General features: G+C 49.2%; 1 protein-coding gene across 5 annotated transcripts in view; it reads right to left on the bottom strand.

Annotated features, from left to right (window-relative positions):
• Positions 1–18,683, bottom strand: part of ATP2B4 (ATPase plasma membrane Ca2+ transporting 4) — a 49,962-nt gene extending 31,279 nt beyond the window's left edge. For 3 of the 5 annotated variants that reach the window (XM_049770613.1, XM_049770617.1, XM_049770615.1), the window contains exons 1-7: positions 18,140–18,683; positions 6,233–6,430; positions 5,326–5,583; positions 4,563–4,688; positions 3,858–3,983; positions 2,844–2,879; positions 1,340–1,501 (exon numbers count right to left, since the gene is read on the bottom strand). In XM_049770613.1, coding sequence (XP_049626570.1) covers positions 1,340–1,501; positions 2,844–2,879; positions 3,858–3,983; positions 4,563–4,688; positions 5,326–5,583; positions 6,233–6,430; positions 18,140–18,332 — 1,099 coding nt within the window. In that variant the 5' untranslated portion in view covers positions 18,333–18,683. The remainder of the gene's footprint in view (positions 1–1,339; positions 1,502–2,843; positions 2,880–3,857; positions 3,984–4,562; positions 4,689–5,325; positions 5,584–6,232; positions 6,431–18,139) is intronic. The other 2 variants (XM_049770614.1, XM_049770616.1) reach the window with 1 other exon arrangement.
• Positions 18,684–20,038: the final 1,355 nt, after the last annotated feature.

A 20,038-nucleotide genomic window follows, 5' to 3' on the forward strand; every position in this document is an offset into this window, starting at 1 on the left:
GAGCTGTGGCTGCTGTATAGGGCTCACTGTGCTCAGACCCTGCATGCATGTGTAGGTCCTGCTGGGCACAACTTCCTTGGCACAGAGCTACCAAATGTGGACTTTATGGGCCCACAGCTGGCTATAAACATAAAATCTCAGGCCCCCATAAGCCCTCTGGAATCAGAATCTATGCTCTGGTCAGGTCCTGGTGAATGTGCTGGGCTAGACAACATGGTAACAGGAGGGCGTTGCCAGGAAGAAAATGGATGGGCTCTAGACAGTGCTTTGATACTGTCCCTTTGTTCCCTCCCTAGGCCCACCTTGCCCCTAGAGAGGAGAGCAGAGAGAGGGAAGGGTGGGAAGCTGGTTTTGCCCGCCTGGTACCGATGCCTCTAGTTGGTGGCTTCTCCTCTAAAATCAGCAGCTCCAATCCCTGTCAGCTTTTTGCTCCTGTTTTCACTTGGATCAGCTGCTCTGTTCTGGGACAGAGATCCTGGGCAGTGAGGGAACAGCCTCTAGCTAGCACCAGCCTTTCTTCCCTTAAGGAACTACTGAGCCAATCCATCAGGCAGCCAAGCCACAATGCCTTACCTCTTGCTAAAGTCACTCACCCCTACTGTGTTATTAATTGCTATTGTTATTTATTTATTTATTTATTTATTTATTTATTTATTTATTTATTTATTTATTTATTTATTTAAGTTTAGGGACCATCCCCAGTGGTGCTCAGGGGATAATTCCAGCCCAGGTGCTGTGCTGGGCAGCAAGCCAAGCAGCACAGATTTTTAGCCCTTATCTGGGATTCTTGACTTCCCATTTCTTGGGGCAGAATATAGCTTAGGGGAGCAAGGATGATACTCAAAGAGCCGGAGCACACAAAGTCCTGGTTGGATTCCCAAATCACTAAGGTGTTGCTCAGAAAAGGAAGGGAGAAATGGTAGGAGTGAGGGAGGGAGGGAGGGAAGGAGGGAGGGAGGGATGAGAGATTGAGAGCCCAGGATACAGCTCAGGTCAGTGGTAGGGCACATGCCTTATATGTATGTAGGCTCCAGGTTCAATCCAGGCACCATGGACACATACACATGTGCATATATACATGCAAACACATATATGCACATACATATACACATGTACACAATGCACACACATGCACATGCAGACATGAACACACCCTCACACACAGATCTTAGGTCTCAAGATTCTTAATCCTACACAGAGGTGAACACTTGTCTCTAGAAGAGACCACAGAGGACAGTGACCCAAACCATGCTTCTGCTTCTTTCAGCTAGATAAGATGGTTCTGAGAGAGTGGAGGGAGCAATGGAATCCGGGCATCCCAGCGGTGTGAGCCACTCACCAGCTTTCCCGATCTGAACAGCCAGGCGCGTCAGCTTGCCCTGTAGCACCGACTTCTCCTTCTTGGGCATCTTGGCCACCTTCTTCTCTTTCTCCTCTTGGTCAGCATTCTCCTGGCTGTTGAGGGGCTGGATCTCCAGGGCCACACCATCCTGAGTTTTTGCTAGGATACGCACACAGAAAGGACAGGTGAGGGCAAGAGCTGGCACTGAGCAGCGCAGGACTCTCAGTTCCCTTCTGTCTTCTTCCTGAAGTCCAAGGGAAGCTCCTGACATTCCTCTCACCTTGCTCGCCTTAAGCCGGCAGGATGCTGGCCTTGGCCGCAGCGAGGGCCTCCAGGATGCTAAGCTAACAATGTGAAGATGAGAAAGGGGCACTTTCCCAGCATGGCCTTCTTTGTCCATGGCAGCTTCCTGGACCACCACAACCAAGCTTGGATTAGCCATTAAGTGCCATTACCAACATCCTCTCTGGGCTTGGTCAGGGCCTACGACAGCAGATCTGGTCTGTCAGGGAGGAAACAGCCCCAGGCCTGTCATATACCAGTGCAGTGATAGAAGGACACCCCTTGCTCTCATCCAAAAGAGGGAGGGAGTGACCAAGCATGACCTGGGGTTAAGTTTTTTGGGGGAGAGGAAAGAGTTGACAGGATGGGCTCCCTGGAATAAGAGAGAGCCAGGATCAAGACAGACATAAAATCCATTATGCTTTTAAAAGAAGAGTTCAAGAAGCCTGTGATTAAAGAATCATTTGTGTTTCCCTGGCATTCTGGCTTTATTTCTAAAAACTACTATGATGTTGGGAGACAAGGGAAAGAAAACCTAGGTGTTGCCTCAAGAGAGTAGTTGCTTCTGGCTTCCAACACCCTCCAACCTCACCCCTGCAGACCTCAGCACAAGGCTACCCTGCCAGAAAGTCTCTGCTGCCAGACTCACAAACAGGACAGAGACGATGGAAACACAGCTACCAGGAAAGAAACACACATTAGATCGGGAAGAAGTAAACAGACTGTGAAAGAACAAAGAAAGAGGCAGGGAGAGAGGCACAGAGAACAGGCTCTCTCAGCACCTGGGAAGTCCAGCGGAGAGTCCAGACTAGAAAACACCGATGAGGAAGCTAGCAAGAGGAGGGTGCAGGGACAGCCCACCCCAAACCCTGCCAACGAAGGGATCCTAAAGGCTTGCAGCCCTGAACCGGATGACCATTCGTGTTTAAATCTGACGCAGGGCAATGAAGCAGGGTTCCACCTGCCCAAGACGATCACTGAGAAACCTGGACTTGAGGTTCCTGAGGCAACAGCAGAGGGTGCTGTGGTCCCATTTTTTAGACTGGCTTTGGGCCCTTGAGCCCAGCCCACATCTCTGCACCTTCCTCAGATGAGGCGCCAGGCCAACAGTGGAGAGAACAGAGTTATGGAGAGGACAGGAGGGAAGGCAGATGGCCTGGAAAGGTCTGGTTTAAGTGTGGGCAGGTAGTGATGGCAGATGGGTGAGTGGAGAGGTTACCTTTGTTGCGATTTTCAGGGACTCCTTGTTTTTTACCTGTTTGAACAAGAAAGAAAAAAAGTGGGGTGGAGACCCAAAGTGACTCTCAAGAGATCAAACAGCCAATCTGTGGATCCTGCTAGGAGCCCAGAAGGGCAACAGCACAGTGGGTGTGTTGTGGGCCAGGGAACGTGAAAAAAGATGGCATCTTTGCGCACATGCTTTCTCACAAGGGCTCCACGCACACCCTCATTTCTACCACTTCTGCTGTGGCCACATCCCACAGCGAGATACGAGATGGGGAGGACAAAAGGCCAGTCCCAGGTGCTTCTCCACCACTGCCCAGCACCAGGCCAGTTTTCTCATTAGCTGAAGGTGGCTGCAGAGACGAGTCCATTTCCAGAACCAATGTGTTCTGCTCCCGAGCCGATGTGTTCTGGACCTTCCAATGACTTGCGACCCTCCACAAGATGCCAATCAAGGGGCAGAAACCCTTCTCTGTCCCCAGGGAAGCAGTGGAATCAAAGGAGTTGTTGGGAGCTGGAGGTGGCCACCCTTGTCTCTTGCCTGCTATTGTTCCATCCTTCCAGAACCAGGGGTAGATGATGGCAGGACAGAGAGACACTGTCTCAATCCCCCAGCCATCTTTCTCCTGACAGCCCGTGGCCCCTGAGGCAGCCTCCCTTTCTCCAGGCCAGTGCCCTTCACCACGTTTGAGGGAGAAAGGGATGTGGGCTAGGAGAACACACAAGGTGCCAGACCAGTTCAACTGGGACACATCACTCATCCTTGTATGACCCATCATTAAACATAAGCATGAGACAGATGCACAATTACTTGAGGAGAGCCAAGGTTCCAGGCCTGCTTTTCATCAGAGCCCATGGGAGTCATGGCTGAGAACTATATGGTCAGGCTCTGGGCATCTGCACCCCAACAGTGGCTTCTTCCACCCACATTTCCCATTCAGGCCTGCTCACTGCCTCCTCGTCTGTCATGGGATGAGAAGGACAAGGACGCATCCTCAGTGCCCCTTACCTTTCTTTTTTTTCTCTGCCTCTTCTCCCTTACTGGCCCCCAAGAGGGTAAAGATGATTCCAGTTTGGGAGTTGACACCCACAGCCGTCACGACCATCCGGCCAGACCCTTCCATGACATGTGTTCCTGCAAGCGAAAGGAAAAGAGGGGAGGGAGATGTTTCTTTGGTTTGGGTTTGGTGTTCTGTGTCTGAGAGCTGTTCCTAGCAGTGCTCAGGGCACCATGCCATGTTGGGGTCTGAACCCAAACTTCTTGCATTCAAATCATGTACTAGCCCATGGAGCCTCAGAGTTATTGTTTTTTTTTTTAAACTATCTAGATATTCTTTGGTGTGAAATAGAAACTGCAAAATAATGGTTCCATCCCTTCTCTCCCAGAATAATAGCAGAGAGCAAGAAGCTGGACCCATTTAAAAAAGATAAGCTAAAAAAAAAAAAAAGTTAAGCTAATGAGTGAAAAGAACAGGTGTAAATGCTATAGGTCAACTCCTTCATGCCAAGCCCTGCCACAGAGTCCTGTCAAAATCCCCTTACCCCTGATTTCATGGAGATCCTCTCTGGCTATGTGTAGGACCTTATAATAACATGTTAAAATGCCCTCACCTTCACTGAGCCTGGATGAAGGCAGGCTGGGAAGGGAGGGCAGGACCCTGATCTTCTCACTGTTGGGGAGGGAGGTGGGAGGTGGAGTGGCAAGATGCTCTACCTGAAAGCAACATGGGGTCAGTTTCCACAGACTTCTTGACGTGGTCTGACTCTCCAGTGAGAGAGCTCTCATCAATCTTGAGATCATTCCCTTGGATCAGGACACCGTCAGCTGGCAGCAGGTCACCTGGTCCAGAGGAGAAGGGGATAGGAAAGGGGTAGGAAAGAGCCTGGCCAAAGTGTGACACCCAGCCCCATAGGGCAGCAACTTTCCCTCAAGGAGAATTTCTGGGCGGGGCTGGGGGGTGGGGCGGGAATCTAGATGGCAGAGATGACAGCTGGGAGGCCCCAGTTCAGGCCTCACACACCTGCACTATTCAGGACCCAAATCCTTCCCCACAGCCTATTATTAGATTAAATTTTTTTTAATTTAGTTTTATATTTTTGGGCCATACTCGATGGTACTCAGGGTTACTCTTTCCTCAGCACTCAGGAATTACTCCTGATGGTGCTGGGGTGGGAGTAATTACGGGGTACACATGGGGCTCAAACTTGCATCAGCCACATGCAAGGTGAATGCCCTCCTTCTCCAGCTCTGAGATATTTTGAGGCCCAAAACATAATTTTTGCGGGGTGCTTCAGTTACTGCTTTGGACTTCCTTCCTACAACCTCCTCTTAAACTAACCCAGAGTCTAACAAGTAGGAGCTGTATTTTTTATAACTCCGCAGCAATTCCCAGTCATAGAAGCTGGCTCTCCACCACCCCAAAGGCAGCAAACACAGATGGGCAGTGGCTGAAGTCTGAGGAACACGGGGCTCTCACCGTATTTAATCTGGGCAATGTCACCCACCACGATCTCAGCCACAGGAAGTTGGATAATGTGGCCATTTCGGATAACAGAGAATTTCTGCTCCTTTTCAATACGGTTCTGCAAGCCTCGGAACTGCTTCTCTTTGCTCCAATCATTGAAGGCTGTTACCAGCACCACAATGATCACCGAGAAAAGGATGGCGGCCCCCTCGATCCAGCCAGCGTGGGCTTCCCCTTCATCCTCTGCGCCACTTACAGGCATGCCGCATTCTAGCCCAGGGAAAGAAGAGAAAGAAAGGAGCATTGGTTGACATTAGAAATGAGGGTACCACTGTCTAAATCTTCCAGAACTAAAATCAGGGAAAGAAAGTAAAATGAAATAAGCTCTTTGCCTTTTGTTTATTTTTGTTTTGAGGTTACTCTTGTGGTACTCAGAAGATACTCCTGGCTCTGCACTCAGAGATCACTTCTGAAGGGCTCAGGGGACTTTATGGGATTCCTGAACCAGGGTCAGCCATGTGGAAGACAAGCGCTTCCAGCTCTTTGGGCAGAAGCACAATTGCTGCAGGATCTTGAGGCTAGAGGACTGAGCAGTCTCCACACCAGACATGTGTGCAAGTCAGAGGTGACTTGTCACAAGGAAGGAGCTTCCAGTTCATATGTAGTCATTTGGTGGTGAAACCTGGAGTGTTAGTGAGTGCATTGATGGGGAGGAAGTGTGACATATAGTATAAGGACTGGATGGGAGAAGGGGAAAGAGCCCAGAATAAGAAGGTGTTGGGAGCAGACGAACTGTCCTGGCTAACCAGAGTGGGCAGTTCTGAAACTTGAAGCTGCAGCAGTGAAGGCCCCGTGCTAAGTGTGCTTTGGCAGTGGCAGAAAGAAGTTGCTGAAAGCCATGGGGTCACGAGACACTCACGTTCATTTGTTTCCGTGGAGGACTGGTAGAAGGACAGAACCAAGGAGATGATGGCTGCGATCTCCAGGATGATGAGCGTGACGTCCTGAAGGGCTTCCCACACCAATCCTAAGAAGGTCTTGGGCTTTTTTGGGGGGATCAGGTTTTGTCCAAATACTTGTCTACGCTTCTCCAGATCTGCAGGGTTCCCTGATAGTCCTGGAAAGGAGACAGGTGTTAGTGGGCTAGATGGCTGAGGAAAAAGGGAAGAAAGAGAAGGTAAAAGACCTGTAGAGAAACCCCGGCTTCTCAATCTGTCCAAATAGGTGACCCACCAGCCCAATTTGCTCAGGACTCAAGGATGTGTGAAACTTCCCATCAAAAATAAAATGGGACAAGTTGGCCTTAACCCACTCGCTCTCTATTCCTTATGGAGGTCCTTGGGAGGTTGCCTCCAAGCCCCAGTATATGAAGTCAGTGCCAGACTCAGCTCTGAAGACATGCATCAACATACTCACAGGACTTACAGAACTTTCCTCTGTCCTGCTCAAGCTCAGAGACCAGAGGGAGCAAGTTTGTGTTGGCAGAGGCCTCTGGATTGGTCCTCATATTGCCTTCTAATTAGATGTCTCTCAATTGGTTCCTATGGTTTTCTTGTTAAAAAGATATTTCTCCCCAGACCAAAAAAAAAAAAAAGATGTTTCCCCTACTTGCCTCCTCTTCTGGTCTTTATCCTAATAAAGGCTACTCAGGCCACCTGGAGGAGCGGCTGACATATTGGCTCGTGGTTCCACAAGGTAGAGTGATTGGCTTATGGGTGAACAGCCTGCGGTGTGAGTTTCTGGCCTGCTATTCCTTCCCAACTCTGTTATTTCCTGCATCAGAACTGCTGCTGGACCTGCATGTCTTGCTTGCGGATCCCTCTCTCTGGGGGATTATGGAATGCATAACCCACCATTCAACAAGTCTGCTCTGGGTCAGCCCAGGGGCTGAGAGAGGCTCTACCAGATGCCCCAATCCAGCACTTTATACAAACTGCACCTCTGAGCAGTCTCTGAAGCTCGCCTGCCCTTCTCTATCACACAGAGACACACAGGCCACTGACTGGACCACCTATCTCACTGTGGGGTTAGAAGAAACCTGGTTTCAAGGACAGCACTACATGGACCAAGCACTCAATAATAAGCACAGCTACTCTAAGTACTCTACTAAGACTACTCACTGGGACCAGAGAGGTAGCACTAGAGGTAAGGCATCTGTATTGCTAGGTGTCCCATATGGTCCCCCCAACCAGGGGCAATTTCTGAGTGCATAGCCAGGAGTAACTACTGAGCATCAAATGGATATGCCCCCCCCCCAAAAAAAGAGTACTCAATAAGTAATAAGAGCATCTACTATTCAGTTTGAGTAAAAGGAGGAAGGCAGAGTAGACACTATTTCTGACTACCAGCACACACTACTAACTCACATGGTGCTCCTAACATACACTCGGCATGCCCCAAGAAGACACAGATAGAGTTCCCAGAGTTCCCCAGAGTGTCACCCTTATTCTTAGGTCTAAGGGGTTAAGCTCCAGGCCTTAGTCATGTGAGGCTGCTCCTCTCTGTAGAGGCACCTCAGTGGGGTCAGCTCTGCTATGCTAAGGGGACCCTGTCCCAGGCCCTTGGAGGTGATTTCTGAGGACAAGAAGGAGTGGGAGTCCTCAATGCCAGGTGGCATTACCAGGCTGTCTCCCCTGCTGGCAGCCAGACGAGCTCCCCACAGGCATGGCCCCTCCACAAGGCTCCCGGGAGTGCTGGAAAGTGGTAAGGGGACAGTGAGCTCTCTCCCCTACTAAGGATCCCTAGAGGGCTGTGTCTGCACAGCAGTGGAGTTGAAGTCTGTCCAAGAAGGTCTAAACATCACTCCTCCAGGGAAGCTCATCTGCAAGGCCTGGGCCACCTTCCATTTCTCCACCTATAAACAATCAGCTTCAGTTGTTACTGGGAAGCTGGAGTGGAGGACTCCTGTGGGAGATCAGAGGGGGGGTGTACAGACTGTATCCAAACTGTGGGGGAGAACAGAGGTCACTTGTTTTTTTTAAGGCAGCACCCAGCAGTGCTGTTTCTGCACACAGCAATTACTCCTGGTGTCTCAGGGAACCATTTGGGATGCAAAGGATCGAAGCCAGGTCAGCCGTGAGTAAGGCACAGGGCCTCCAGCCCTTTCTTCCCAGTGTGATAGAACATGAGGAGCCAACTGGGCTGTTCAAACATATCCAAAGGTTCTCTGGCCTCTACCAGTCCACAAACCAGGATCTCCACTGACAGCAAGCAGCAACTGGGAGAGCATGGCTAAACTGGGCACCCCAGCAGGCAGGACATTGCTAGCTACTCCTTTCCAGGGGCACAGGGTCCTCTACAGGCAGCACAGGAGGGCCTTAAGGCAGGAAGAAAAAAAAGAGTTCTGAGAACTCACTAACCACCCCACATGATTTCCCTGAACCAGTTGCACGGATACCCACACCAAGAAATCGGCTCACGGAGACCATCAAAGAAAATTCCTAGAACATTCCCCGCCCCAATCACAGCACTCACCCAGGAACCCTCAACCCTCACCCACACACCCTTCAGTCATCTTTTTTTTTTGTTTTTGTTTTTGTTTTTTGATTTTTGGGTCACGCTCAGCAGCACTCAGGGGTTACTCCTGGCTCTACACTCAGAAATCGCTCCTGGCAGGTTGGGGGGGGGGGCTATATGGGATGCTGGGATTCGAACCACTGTCCTTCTGCATGCCAGGCAAACACCCTACCTCCATGCTATCTCTCTGCCTCCCTTTCAGTCATCTTGATGCCAACTCACACCCCATATCTACTCAGTCAGGAAATCCTCTCAGCTTCTTTGAAAATATACACAAGGGCCGGAGAGATAGCACAGCAGTAGGGTTTGCGTGCCTTGCATGTGGCTGACCTCGGAGCGATTCCCAGAATTCTATATAGTCCCCCAGCCTGCCACGGCTGATTTCTGAGTGCAGAGCCAGGAGTGACTCCTGAGCATCGCAGAGTGTGGCTCAAAAACCAATCAATCAACTAAAAAAAAAAATCAATAAATAAATAAAGTTTAAAAGAAAATATACACAAGGGGCCAGGGCAATAGCACAGAAGGTAGGGTTGCTTGCCTTGCACTTAGCTGACCTAGTGTTTGATCCCTGGTACCCCATATGGCCCCCTGAATCCCACCAGGAGTAATCCCTGAGTGCAGAGCCAGGTGTAACTCCAAGCACCCAAAACCAATAACAAACTTAAAATAAATGCAAAAGCCAGCAGCTGCTCTCTCTGCCATCTGCCCACTGCTCACCAGTTACTTCCCCCTCCGCCTGCCAGCCTCACTCTCCCATAGCAGCACAGACTGGTTCAAACCAGCCTGGCCAATGAACCATGGAAGTCCAGGCCTCACCTTCAGCCTTCAGCCCTGTGTTCCCTGGTCTGGGGCCTCTCAGCCATGTGAGCCCCCAGCACTTTTGGCTGGGGCCCCCCATGCCTGCGCTCAGAGACTCTCCTGGGGAGGGTCATTCATTGCCTCACCTCCTGTGGTCTGGGAAGATCTGGCTCTACTCCGCTCCGCAGTCCTGCCCAATGTATCTGATATCCCAGCTTCTCTGCCCCAGTACTTTGTTTCTAAGGGGCAGGGGCTTCCCAGACAGCGCTCAGGAGATAGGGGTAACATTTCAAGCAATGCTGGGCTTAATGCTTGGACTGCCACAAGAGTGCTGCAGGGTAGATGTAGGTGCCAGGCGTTGAATCTGGAGCCATACACTCCTGATCCCCCCAGGGGTTCTACTGTCTGCTGTAGCACCAAGTCCTCTAGGCAGAGGCTGAGTGGGGGAGTGAGGAATAAGTAAGAGGTTCCCAGGAAGGCTGACTGCTACCAAACCTTCCAGGCAGGCAGCCACAGTGAACCCTAATCCACAAGAGGGCGGTAAAGGAGTGACTTAAACTCTGGGCATATGAGCTGGCTCCCTGCCATAGGCAGGGCATGTGCCAACCTCAGAGGCCTCACTCCCAGGAATATACATGTACAGGTTTGCCCAGTTAGCACAGTAACTCAGGGAAACCCCTTCAGTCCCACGTAGTGGCTACTCCCTCCTTTCTCCACCAAGGGCAGGCCCTGTGCTGGGTCCCTGCACTCACTTACCAGCAGGAGAATGAGCTGGTCTCATCTCCGTGCCATCATACCGTGCCAGCAAGGTGTGTCATTGCTTTTATAGCCAAAGGTTTGCTATGACCATTCTTGGACCCAAGTAAGGGAAACAAGGTGAATTGTGAAAAACAAAACAATAACAACCCAAATTTAGCATGCGAGTGAGGCTCTTCCTTGCTAGATGAAGACTGTCTAAGTCTCTTTTTTTTTGTTTGTTTGTTTTTTGGGGGGTGGTGGTCACACCCAGCAGTGCTCAGGGGACCATATGGGATGCCGAGATTCGAACCATCGTCCTTCTGCATGCAAGGCAAAAGTCTTACCTTCATGCTATCTCTCCGGCCTCTGTCTATGTCTCTTAAGCCCCATGAACCTGCCCTTAGCTCAAGTGGCTGCCCCATTCCAAGCACGCCCAGTGCAGGCTGGGGCAGCCTGGAGTTTACTCTCTGATAACTGACATGGCATGTGGGAAGGGGCTTGGTAGCTCCTCATCTCAAGCCCTGCCCAGAGAAACTCTCAGGTCTCCAGAGGGTCACAGAGCCACTTGGAGAGGAAAGCAGCTCTGCAGCTTAGAACAAAGGGTCCTCCCAGTGAAAGGAACATGGTCAGAACCATGCAGAAGTTTCCAGAGTCCCTCTGAGCTAAGGGGGAGAGCAGGGGGAGTTCTGGGTTGCAGGAAGTCTCAGCTAGAAGTACCTCTTTGCTTTGTCTTCCACCCTGGCAGCACTGGACCAAGGTAAGCAGGGCAGAATTCCAGAGCCTGGGCTGGACTGGGGAGGACACACTCACACACTCAAACACACACTCACTCAACACACATGTGTGTGCATACAAACAAGCTCAACATACACAGAGGCCCAACACACAGGTTCAACACACAACACAGACACACATAACACATACAGACCACACAAATATACACCACACATATACATAGGTCCAATACCACCCCCCAAGACAAACACACATCCTACACAGACACACCACACATACACACACATAGGTCCAATACCACCCCCCAAGACAGACACTTATCCCACACAGACACACTGAAACACACAGTCACATGCTCCAGTCAGCGGGAACTCCCAGGAATGACAGGCGGGGGATTCCCTGCTGGGTAGGGCAGCCCCACCTAGCTCTTTCTCAATCTTCGAAGCTGCAGCAGTCCAGGCTGCTCCTCCAGTTTCTAAAAACCCTTTCCCCCTCCCCAGCAAGGCCCACATACTAGACTTGCCTCAGCGGCTCCATCCTGGCTGAGCCCCTCAATTGTTGTTGGACTAGTGCCCACCTCTGTCTCTTCCCTGTCCTTCCAGTTTTCTGTGGCTTGAGAGCCACAGCACCATGTGGTCCCCTGAGTACTCCCTGCCACAATCCTACAGGTGTGCTATGGGGCCTAAGCATTGAGCCATAGGTACCTTTGGCTAGAAGAGGCCTTGCCTCAAAATAATTCCTTGGGCTTGAGCCTCACTCGCACGCTAAACCATACATTGATTATAGATGATGATCCATCTCTACAATTCTACAGTCTGCCCAGATAATGGACTCTAGGATCAGTCACTTGGCATCTTTAATAGAGCTGGGGCAAGAACTGAAGGTGGTGATGTTTGTGGACCTCTGGGGCTGATGAAAGGGCTGAAGCTCAGCTAAGCCCTAACCCTGAAAAACTGCTAAAAATACATACTCAAAACAAGACTATACCCTTGAAGAAGGAGCCAGTCAGCTAGCCTTCTCACCTCTCAGCCCTCTCCTAGTTCATGCATCCACAGAGTTGGCCTATCTGCTATTGGAACATGGGACAAGACAACCAGCTCCAATTACCAATGGAAATTGGCTCTAGGAATTCCCTCTCCTTGGGGAAAATAAAAAAATCTCAGGACCTTTCTATAAAATGGAGCAGGATCTAGGGCCAAAGAATACAACAGGTAGGGTGTTTGTTGGCCTTGCACGCAGTTGATTTTGATCCCTGGTATACCACATGCCCACCCCCCCTAGAAGTGATCTCTGAATGCAGAGCCAGGAGAAAGCCCAGAGCACTGCTGGGTGTGGGCCCTCCCCTCAAAAAAATACAAAAATAAAGCAGGATTCCCTGGGTGATGTTCAAAGGTTGGAGCTCTGAATTTCTTCCTGGCATCACAGGGTCCCCAGAGGGGCCCCTGAGAATAGCTTCCAGTAAGGCTGCATCAGGCCCAAAATAAAATAAAATAGAGCAGTATTTGCAAACAACCCCATCCACTTTCAATCATCTCTAGATCACTTGTAATACCAGAAACAATGTAAATATAAGGCAAACTATAAGTGAGAGGTCTTGATTGGGGAAGAATGACTAGATAGAAAGGAGCACAATGTTAAGTATAGGAGTAATCACTGCAGACCTACACAGGTTCCATCCGCAGTGCTTCATACCACGGACGTGGGCTCTGTGGGTAGAGAGGGTCTACTGTACTGAAACTTTCTCTCTAATCTCTTTGTGTGTGTTTTTGTTTTTGTCTTGGTGCCACACCCAGCAATGCTGGGGCTACTCCCAGCTCATTGCTTAGAAGCCACTCCCTACAGTGCCCAGGAGTACACTATGTTGTGCCAGGGAAGGCTCAAATGGCTTTCTCCATGCAAAGCCTATGAGCTCCAGTCTCGAAGTCTCTCTCCAGCCCACCCTGCCTCCTCTCCGTGCTCCTGTGTTGTCTTATGTAAATAACACATTTATTTGGGCAGGACACTTGCTTTGTGGGGTAGGATACTTGTTTTGTATGTGAGTGACTTGGGTTTGATCTCAGGCATCCCCTATGGGCCCCTAAGCCTGCCAGGAATTTTCCTCAAACAAACAACTAATAATACAAGTGGTGCAGATAAGGCAGAAATATTGTTGGGAGATGTGCTACAGACTGCATTACTACTTGGCATTTCAACCTTCCACAGTGAGAAAAAGCCCAATTCCAAGAGAGTCCTTTGTTTGTGGGAAAATGGTTCTTGGCACAATATGGCACTAACCTCAAAGAGCCAGGGGTCAGCTTTGCAGTTAAAACCCTGGTATCGGGCCCGGAGAGATAGCACAGCGGTGTTTGCCTTGCAAGCAGCCGATCCAGGACCAAAAGGTGGTTGGTTCGAATCCCGGTGTCCCATATGGTCCCCCGTGCCTGTCAGGAGCTATTTCTGAGCAGACAGCCAGGAGTAGTAACCCCTGAGCACTGCCGGGTGTGGCCCAAAAACCAAAAAAAAAAAAAAAAAAAAAAAACACACAAAAACCCTGGTATCAATTTTTGGTTTGTTTGTTTGTTTATGGGCAACAGAGCATACCCCTGGTTCTGCACTCAGGAACCATTCTTAGAAAGCTGCAGGGACCTTATGGGGTTCTGCAGATTGAATCCAGGCCTGAATCCAGATCAGCTGCATGCAAATGCAACTCATGGGCACAGAGTAATCCTCTAACTCCAACTAGCCATGTGTACCTGAGAAACAGAAACCAGTATTCCTTAATGTACTGGACACAATTAGACATCTTATCGGGTATTATTACCATGTAAAACAAATGCTGAGGCTTTATTTCTGAGATCACCACTGTTGTTCCTCTAGCATAAGAATGAGCAGAACATTAGTCAATGGTGAGTCAGAAAACATGGAACTATTCCAGTACATTCTACTGGTGATAAGATTTTAAGTGAACCATTTAAACCTTCTGGCTTGGGAGTGAGGAAAGAGGGGGGAAGGTGGGAGGGAGGGAGAGTGAAAGGGAGAGAGAAAGTAAAAGAATTTTGGTAAGTTATGTCAGAGAGAGAGAGAACTTTGGAATTTTGTTTTGTATGGGGGCCACGCCTGGTGATGCTCAGAGGTTATTCCTGGCTCAGCACTCAGGGATCACTCTTGGTGGTGTTCCTTTGGCTATATGGGGTGCCGGGTCAGTCATGTACAAGGTAAGCGCCCTACTTGCTATAACATCTCTCTCTGAGAGAGATTTTATGAATTAAAACTAAGTCTCACTATAACAAATGCCGAAAAGCAATAGAAACAGACATAATGACTGGTCTTCAATAGAACTGTACTTATGGGGCTACTACTGATGGGTGAGGAAAAGGGAACAGAGAAGGGAAAAGAAATGGTGGAGGGAAGGAGTTACTGTGGAGGATGGTGCTGAAATGAGGTCAGTGAAATGCCTAAAACCTGATCAGCAACAATATTGTAAATCATAATGCCTAAGAGAAAAAAAATCCTTGTAATCCAGGCAGGCTGGGGATAAGAGGGAAATTGGGGCTACAGGGAGGGAAGTGGACACTGGTGAAAGGATGGATGTTGAACAAATATCATGAATAATTTAGTAATTCATGGTGATTCAATCATTTTTAAAAAATTAAACCCCACCTGCCTGTGTACATCTGAGTATCAGAAATGTCGGAGGGGCCAGAGTAATGGTAGTAATGGCAGCAGTAGGACATTTGCCTTGCACGCGGCTGACCCAGGATAAACCTCAGTTCAATCCCTGGCATCCCATATGGTTCCCCCAAGCCAGAAGTGATTTCTGTTTTTTTTGTTTTGTTTTGTTTTGTTTTTTGTTTTTTGTTTTTGGGCCACACCCAGTAACGCTCAGGGGTTACTCCTGGCTATGTGCTCAGAAGTTGCTCCTGGCTTGGGGGACCATATGGGACACCGGGGGATCGAACCGCGGTCCGTCCAAGGCTAGCGCAGACAAGGCAGCCACCTTACCTTTAGCGCCACCGCCCGGCCCCCAGAAGTGATTTCTGAGCACCTAGCCAGGAATAACCCCTGCGAGTCACCAGGTGTGGCCCAAAACCAAAACAAACAAACAAAAAAAGAAATGTCAGAACTCCAAGACCCTTTAGTAGCTATAGTTTTTTTTTATTAAATTTATTTTTTTAAAAATGCATCACATAGTTGGCATAACTGATCATAATACATTTGTTTCAAGATGACCAAAAGCAAAGTTATTAAAAAAATAGAAAATAGAAAAACTAGGGCCCGGAGAGATAGCACAGGGTGTTTGCCTTGCAAGCAGCCGATCTAGAACCTAAGGTGGTTGGTTCAAATCCCGGTGTCCCATATGGTCCCCCGTGCCTGCCAGGAGCTATTTCTGAGCAGACAGCCAGGGGTAACCCCTGAGCACCGCTGGGTATGACCCAAAAACCAAAAACCAAAAAAAATAAATAAATAAATAAAATAAAGAAACTAAAGAGATGGAAGAGAAAGGAAAGAATAAAAAGTTGGGGCCGGGCGGTGGCGCTGGAGGTAAGGTGCCTGCCTTGCCTGCGCTAGCCTAGGACGGACCGAGGTTCAATCCCCTGGCGTCCCATATGGTCCCCCAAGAAGCCAGGAGCAACTTCTGAGCGCATAGCCAGGAGTAACCCCTGAGCATCACAGGGTGTGGCCCAAAAACCAAAAAAAAAAAAAGAATAAAAAGTTATAGTGTTCCTTTTTTTAGTGTTCCTTTTTTGTAACTGAAACCCAACTACAAACATGTTTTAATCATGGTGCTTAAATAAAGATATTAATAATAATAATAATAATAAGCCCAGGGGCCAGAGTGGTGGCACAGTGGTAGGGCATTTGCCTTGCACTCAGCTGACCCAGGATGAACTTAGGTTTGATTTCCCTAAGTCCCATATGGTCCCCCAAGTCAGGAGCAATTTCTGAGCTTATAGCCAGGAGTAACCCCTGAGCATCACTGGGTGTGCCCCCCCTACAAATAAAGCTCACCTGGGCTTAAGTGATAGTACAGCAGGTCCCAGGTTCATTTCCCTATACCCCAAATGATCCTAGAGCCTGCTAGGAGTGATTCCTGAGCACAGGGCCAGGAATAATCCCTGAGAACCAAGGGTGTGGCTCAACCCCCACCAAAAAAAAGAGGTGCCAAAATGAAGGGAAGGGTCAGATTCAGGGCAGTCTGAGGCCTTCCTTCTTTTTGGCCTCCATCCAGTAGAGGCCAATAGCAAGGACAATGTTTCTCTTATCAGCCTATAAGGGCCTTCAGCAGGTTGCACCATGCTGGGTGGTTTGGGAGCTGCTCTGCCTCCCCAGACTCTCTGCAAAAGGCTCTTTTCTCTACTTGCCAACTCCAAAGCTGGGCAGAGGCCCCAGGCTGAGTTCTGCGCTCCCTCACATCTCCTCCTGAGGAGGGAGTCAGCTATACAGCACCCAGGGAAATTGGTTTTTTGGCCTCAGCTTGTCCAGCTGGGATCAGTTTTTTTTTTTTAATTTTTTATTTTTAATTATGAGAAAAAAGATGCAGAGAAAGAGGACAAGGTAAAGTTACAGTGGAAGGACAATCACCCATAACATAATTCTCAGAAGAAGTCCCCTTGCTGATATCTTAACTTTGAACTTACAGCCAAAGAACATTAAGATAAATAAAACAAAATCCATGTACAATTACTTTGTCCCTCAAGTCCCCAGATTGTAATACATTATATTTCTTAGCTGGGATCAGTTTTATGGTCATTCGGACAGTCAAAGTGGTTCAAAAAGGTATGTGGAATCAAGGCAGGAGAATGGCAGTTCAGACCTGCCCCTGGGTGGGGCACCAGCACAGGGACTAGGGGATGGTTCTCTGGCTGTGTCTCTGGCTGTGTCTGCAGTGTTTGCTCTTTGATTGATGAAAGGGGAGTTTGCCTTTGGGGTTGAGAGTTCTTTGGGAATCTGAAATAATGCAGACAAGAGAAAGGAATTGGAAACTTGGGAAACAAATCTGGGGTCCTGTGACTAAGGGACCCAGGGACCAGCTGGGTGAGATTCCTGGCCTTGACTGAGCAGCAGGAGGCTGAAGGGGAAAAAGAACAATCGCATTGGAAGTTCATGTTGTCTCAGCAAGACTTGAGTGGAAGAGGCCCTGTCTCTAGCATGAGCATGAAAGGAGTGAGGCGTGAGCAGGTAGTGCCCCAAAACTATCACCTACCAGTGATCCTCAAACTACGGCCCACTGGCCATATATTGTATTTGTTCCTGTTTTGTTTCTTCACTTCAAAAATAAGATATATGCAGTGTGCATAGGAATTTGTTCATAGTTTTTGTTTTTACTATAATTCTGCCTTCCAACAGTCTGAGGGACAGTGAGCTGGCCCCGTTTAAAAAGTGTGAGGACCACTGGGCACAGACTATCACCCAAAGGCAAGACAGCACTACGTGGAAGCCTGTGGCCTCAGTGCTATCACCTGAAGCAGGACATCAAAAGCAGGAAGGGACCGTGGCAACGGTCACAAGTACAGATCGACCAAATCACAAGAACACCTTTTTTTACTCACTATTGCTAAGATCCTGCAGGTTTTTCCAGGCTCACAAGCTGGGTTTTAACCTGAGACAATTGAGTTTCTCTGGCGCCAAGGATAAGCTTGAGCATGAAATCTGCGGTCCTAACTAAAGCTGCTTCTCTGGGCAAGAGCTGGCAGTTCACGGCTCGGCTTCCCTTTCTTTTTTTTTTTTTTTTTTTTTTTTGGGTTTTTTTTTGGGTTTTTGGGTCACACCCGGCAGTGCTCAGGGGTTATTCCTAGCTCCAGGCTCAGAAATTGCTCCTGGCAGGCACGGGGAACCATATGGGACGCCGGGATTCGAACCGATGACCTCCTGCATGAAAGGCAAACGCCTTACCTCCATGCTATCTCTCCGGCCCCGGCTTCCCTTTCTTTGGAACACCACTCTGTGGGGTGTCAGAGCGATGCCACAGAGCAAGCCCTGTTTCCAGAAGCATGATTACACTACAAGTTGGGAAAATCATTCTCGTCCCAGCTCCCTTCCTTGGGTCTCCACTCCTTACCTTCCACAGGGTTGGTCTTCAGCGTGGCACAGAGGCTTGAAATGCCCCCATAGTGGGTGTTGATCTGGCGGAGGGCTTCAGCGGAACGGAGCTCCATGAGCTTCCGCAAGTCCCCAAGAGTGCAGCCGAAGTCCCCTTCAGGGACCTCCAGCCTCGAGTTGGCGGACATGGTATGGCCCGGGGAGTTCGTCATTTTCTTGATCAAAGAGGTGGGTTTTCCTTCAACTGATCAAGGTCTTCAAGTATATTGGAGCAGCCTCAAGTCCATGGGGCTTCTTTCCCTTTATGAAGACTGGCAACAGAAAAAAATGGGGGAAGCAAGTGGAAGTCGGACCATGTGCCACAATGACTGTTGTCAGGTGTTAGTGGCAACGATTGTCCAGGGCAAGTAGGTTACTAGTTTAGATCAACTTGACCAGATGAAGGTGTATATATAGCAGGACATGCATGCTACAGGAGACAACTTTAACAACGACCAGCAACTGTAGAGAAGAGGCAGGAGGAAGAGGAAGAGGTCGATTCCTTGGATATTGATGACAACAGGATCTCTATAATAGAGGCAAAGACAGAAAAAAAATGTTATTAGAACACAGATGAGGATCCTATACGTGTAAGGGCAAGAGGGGCCCATTTTAGCCTGAGGGTTTCAGCAACTACTGAGGCTTAAGCTGAGTGAATTGACTCATAAGAGGCCACTTCCTCCCTGGGGTGCCCTGGCAGCTTATTCGCTCTGCTGTTGAGAAATCTCTTCAGGCATGTGTAGTCTTCATTGCATATACCACACATGTCCCACTTCAGGAGCTTAGAAACCCAAGGTGACACCTCTGATGGCTCTGAGTTCCTGCTCCCTGTCTCTCTGAGGGGCCTTTGACAGGTCTGACTTGACCTGTAACTGGTGAGGAGAGGTCAGGAAGGAGGCCAGACCTGAGGGTGCCCAGCACTCTCCCCACTCTTTCCCATACCCTGCTCTCTCCTCCAGTCCCACAGCTCACTTTTCACCCACCAAGGGACAACTGGAGAAGCCTGATTCTGCTGAGCCTCAGGGAGAAATAAATTCTCACTTAGTCAGGCTTAAAGACCGGTCTTTGACTAAGCCCCACCCCTTTCAAAAGCAAAATGCTTTGCTCTGGCAGTTGGTGATACAGGGTGGGTCCTTATAGAAAGGAGACAGGAGACCTCTGAGGCAGAAAGATAGTGTGAGTCTCTGAGTGTCAGGTGGTGAATACCACAGGCTCATGGTGGGGAAAGCCAAGTTGTCTTGTAAATGAATCCCAAAAGGTTTCAAGTCAGCACAAAAAGGGTAAGCCCTGCTTCCTTGGGAAATCTGATGTTAGCATTCACACATGCCATCCGGGGAACGGTGGGAAGCCCTGGGAGGTGGGTGGAAAGCTGGAGTTTGTGGGAGGGAACACCCCAACTCCTGACTCAATACAGGCCACTGAATTGTGCCAGAAACTTCAGCCATCCCTGTCTGCTTGAGCTCAGTCCACTGTGGCCAGAAGCTCTGAAGAGTGTTTTTCTCACCCTTGCTCCTAGAAAGTAGGAAAGGAACATGAGAATCATCTGGAAGAACTTGACTCTTATTGTTGACTTAAAAAATAATAACCACCTGTGGCCAGTGTCCCCATGGATTCACTCTGCCATGCTCTCCACAGCTCCCCTGGGAGGACTGAAGGTGTTTACACCTATTCTGTGGACACTCTGCCTCCTCCTGACTACATGGGGCTCTCCTCTCACCCACAAGGGGTAAGCGCTGAGGGTTTCTCAGTGAGGATGTTGGGCTAGAAACATTGTATTCACTTTCTTTTTGCTAACTTCAGAAATAGAAGGCTGGGAAGGAACCCGAAACTGGGGACTCAATGCCCATCACCCAGGCGTGGAGCACCTGCCCAGCACTGC

The sequence above is a fragment of the Suncus etruscus genome, chromosome 3 (assembly GCF_024139225.1).
Source record: "Suncus etruscus isolate mSunEtr1 chromosome 3, mSunEtr1.pri.cur, whole genome shotgun sequence".
In the NCBI taxonomy this organism is placed as follows: domain Eukaryota; kingdom Metazoa; phylum Chordata; class Mammalia; order Eulipotyphla; family Soricidae; genus Suncus; species Suncus etruscus.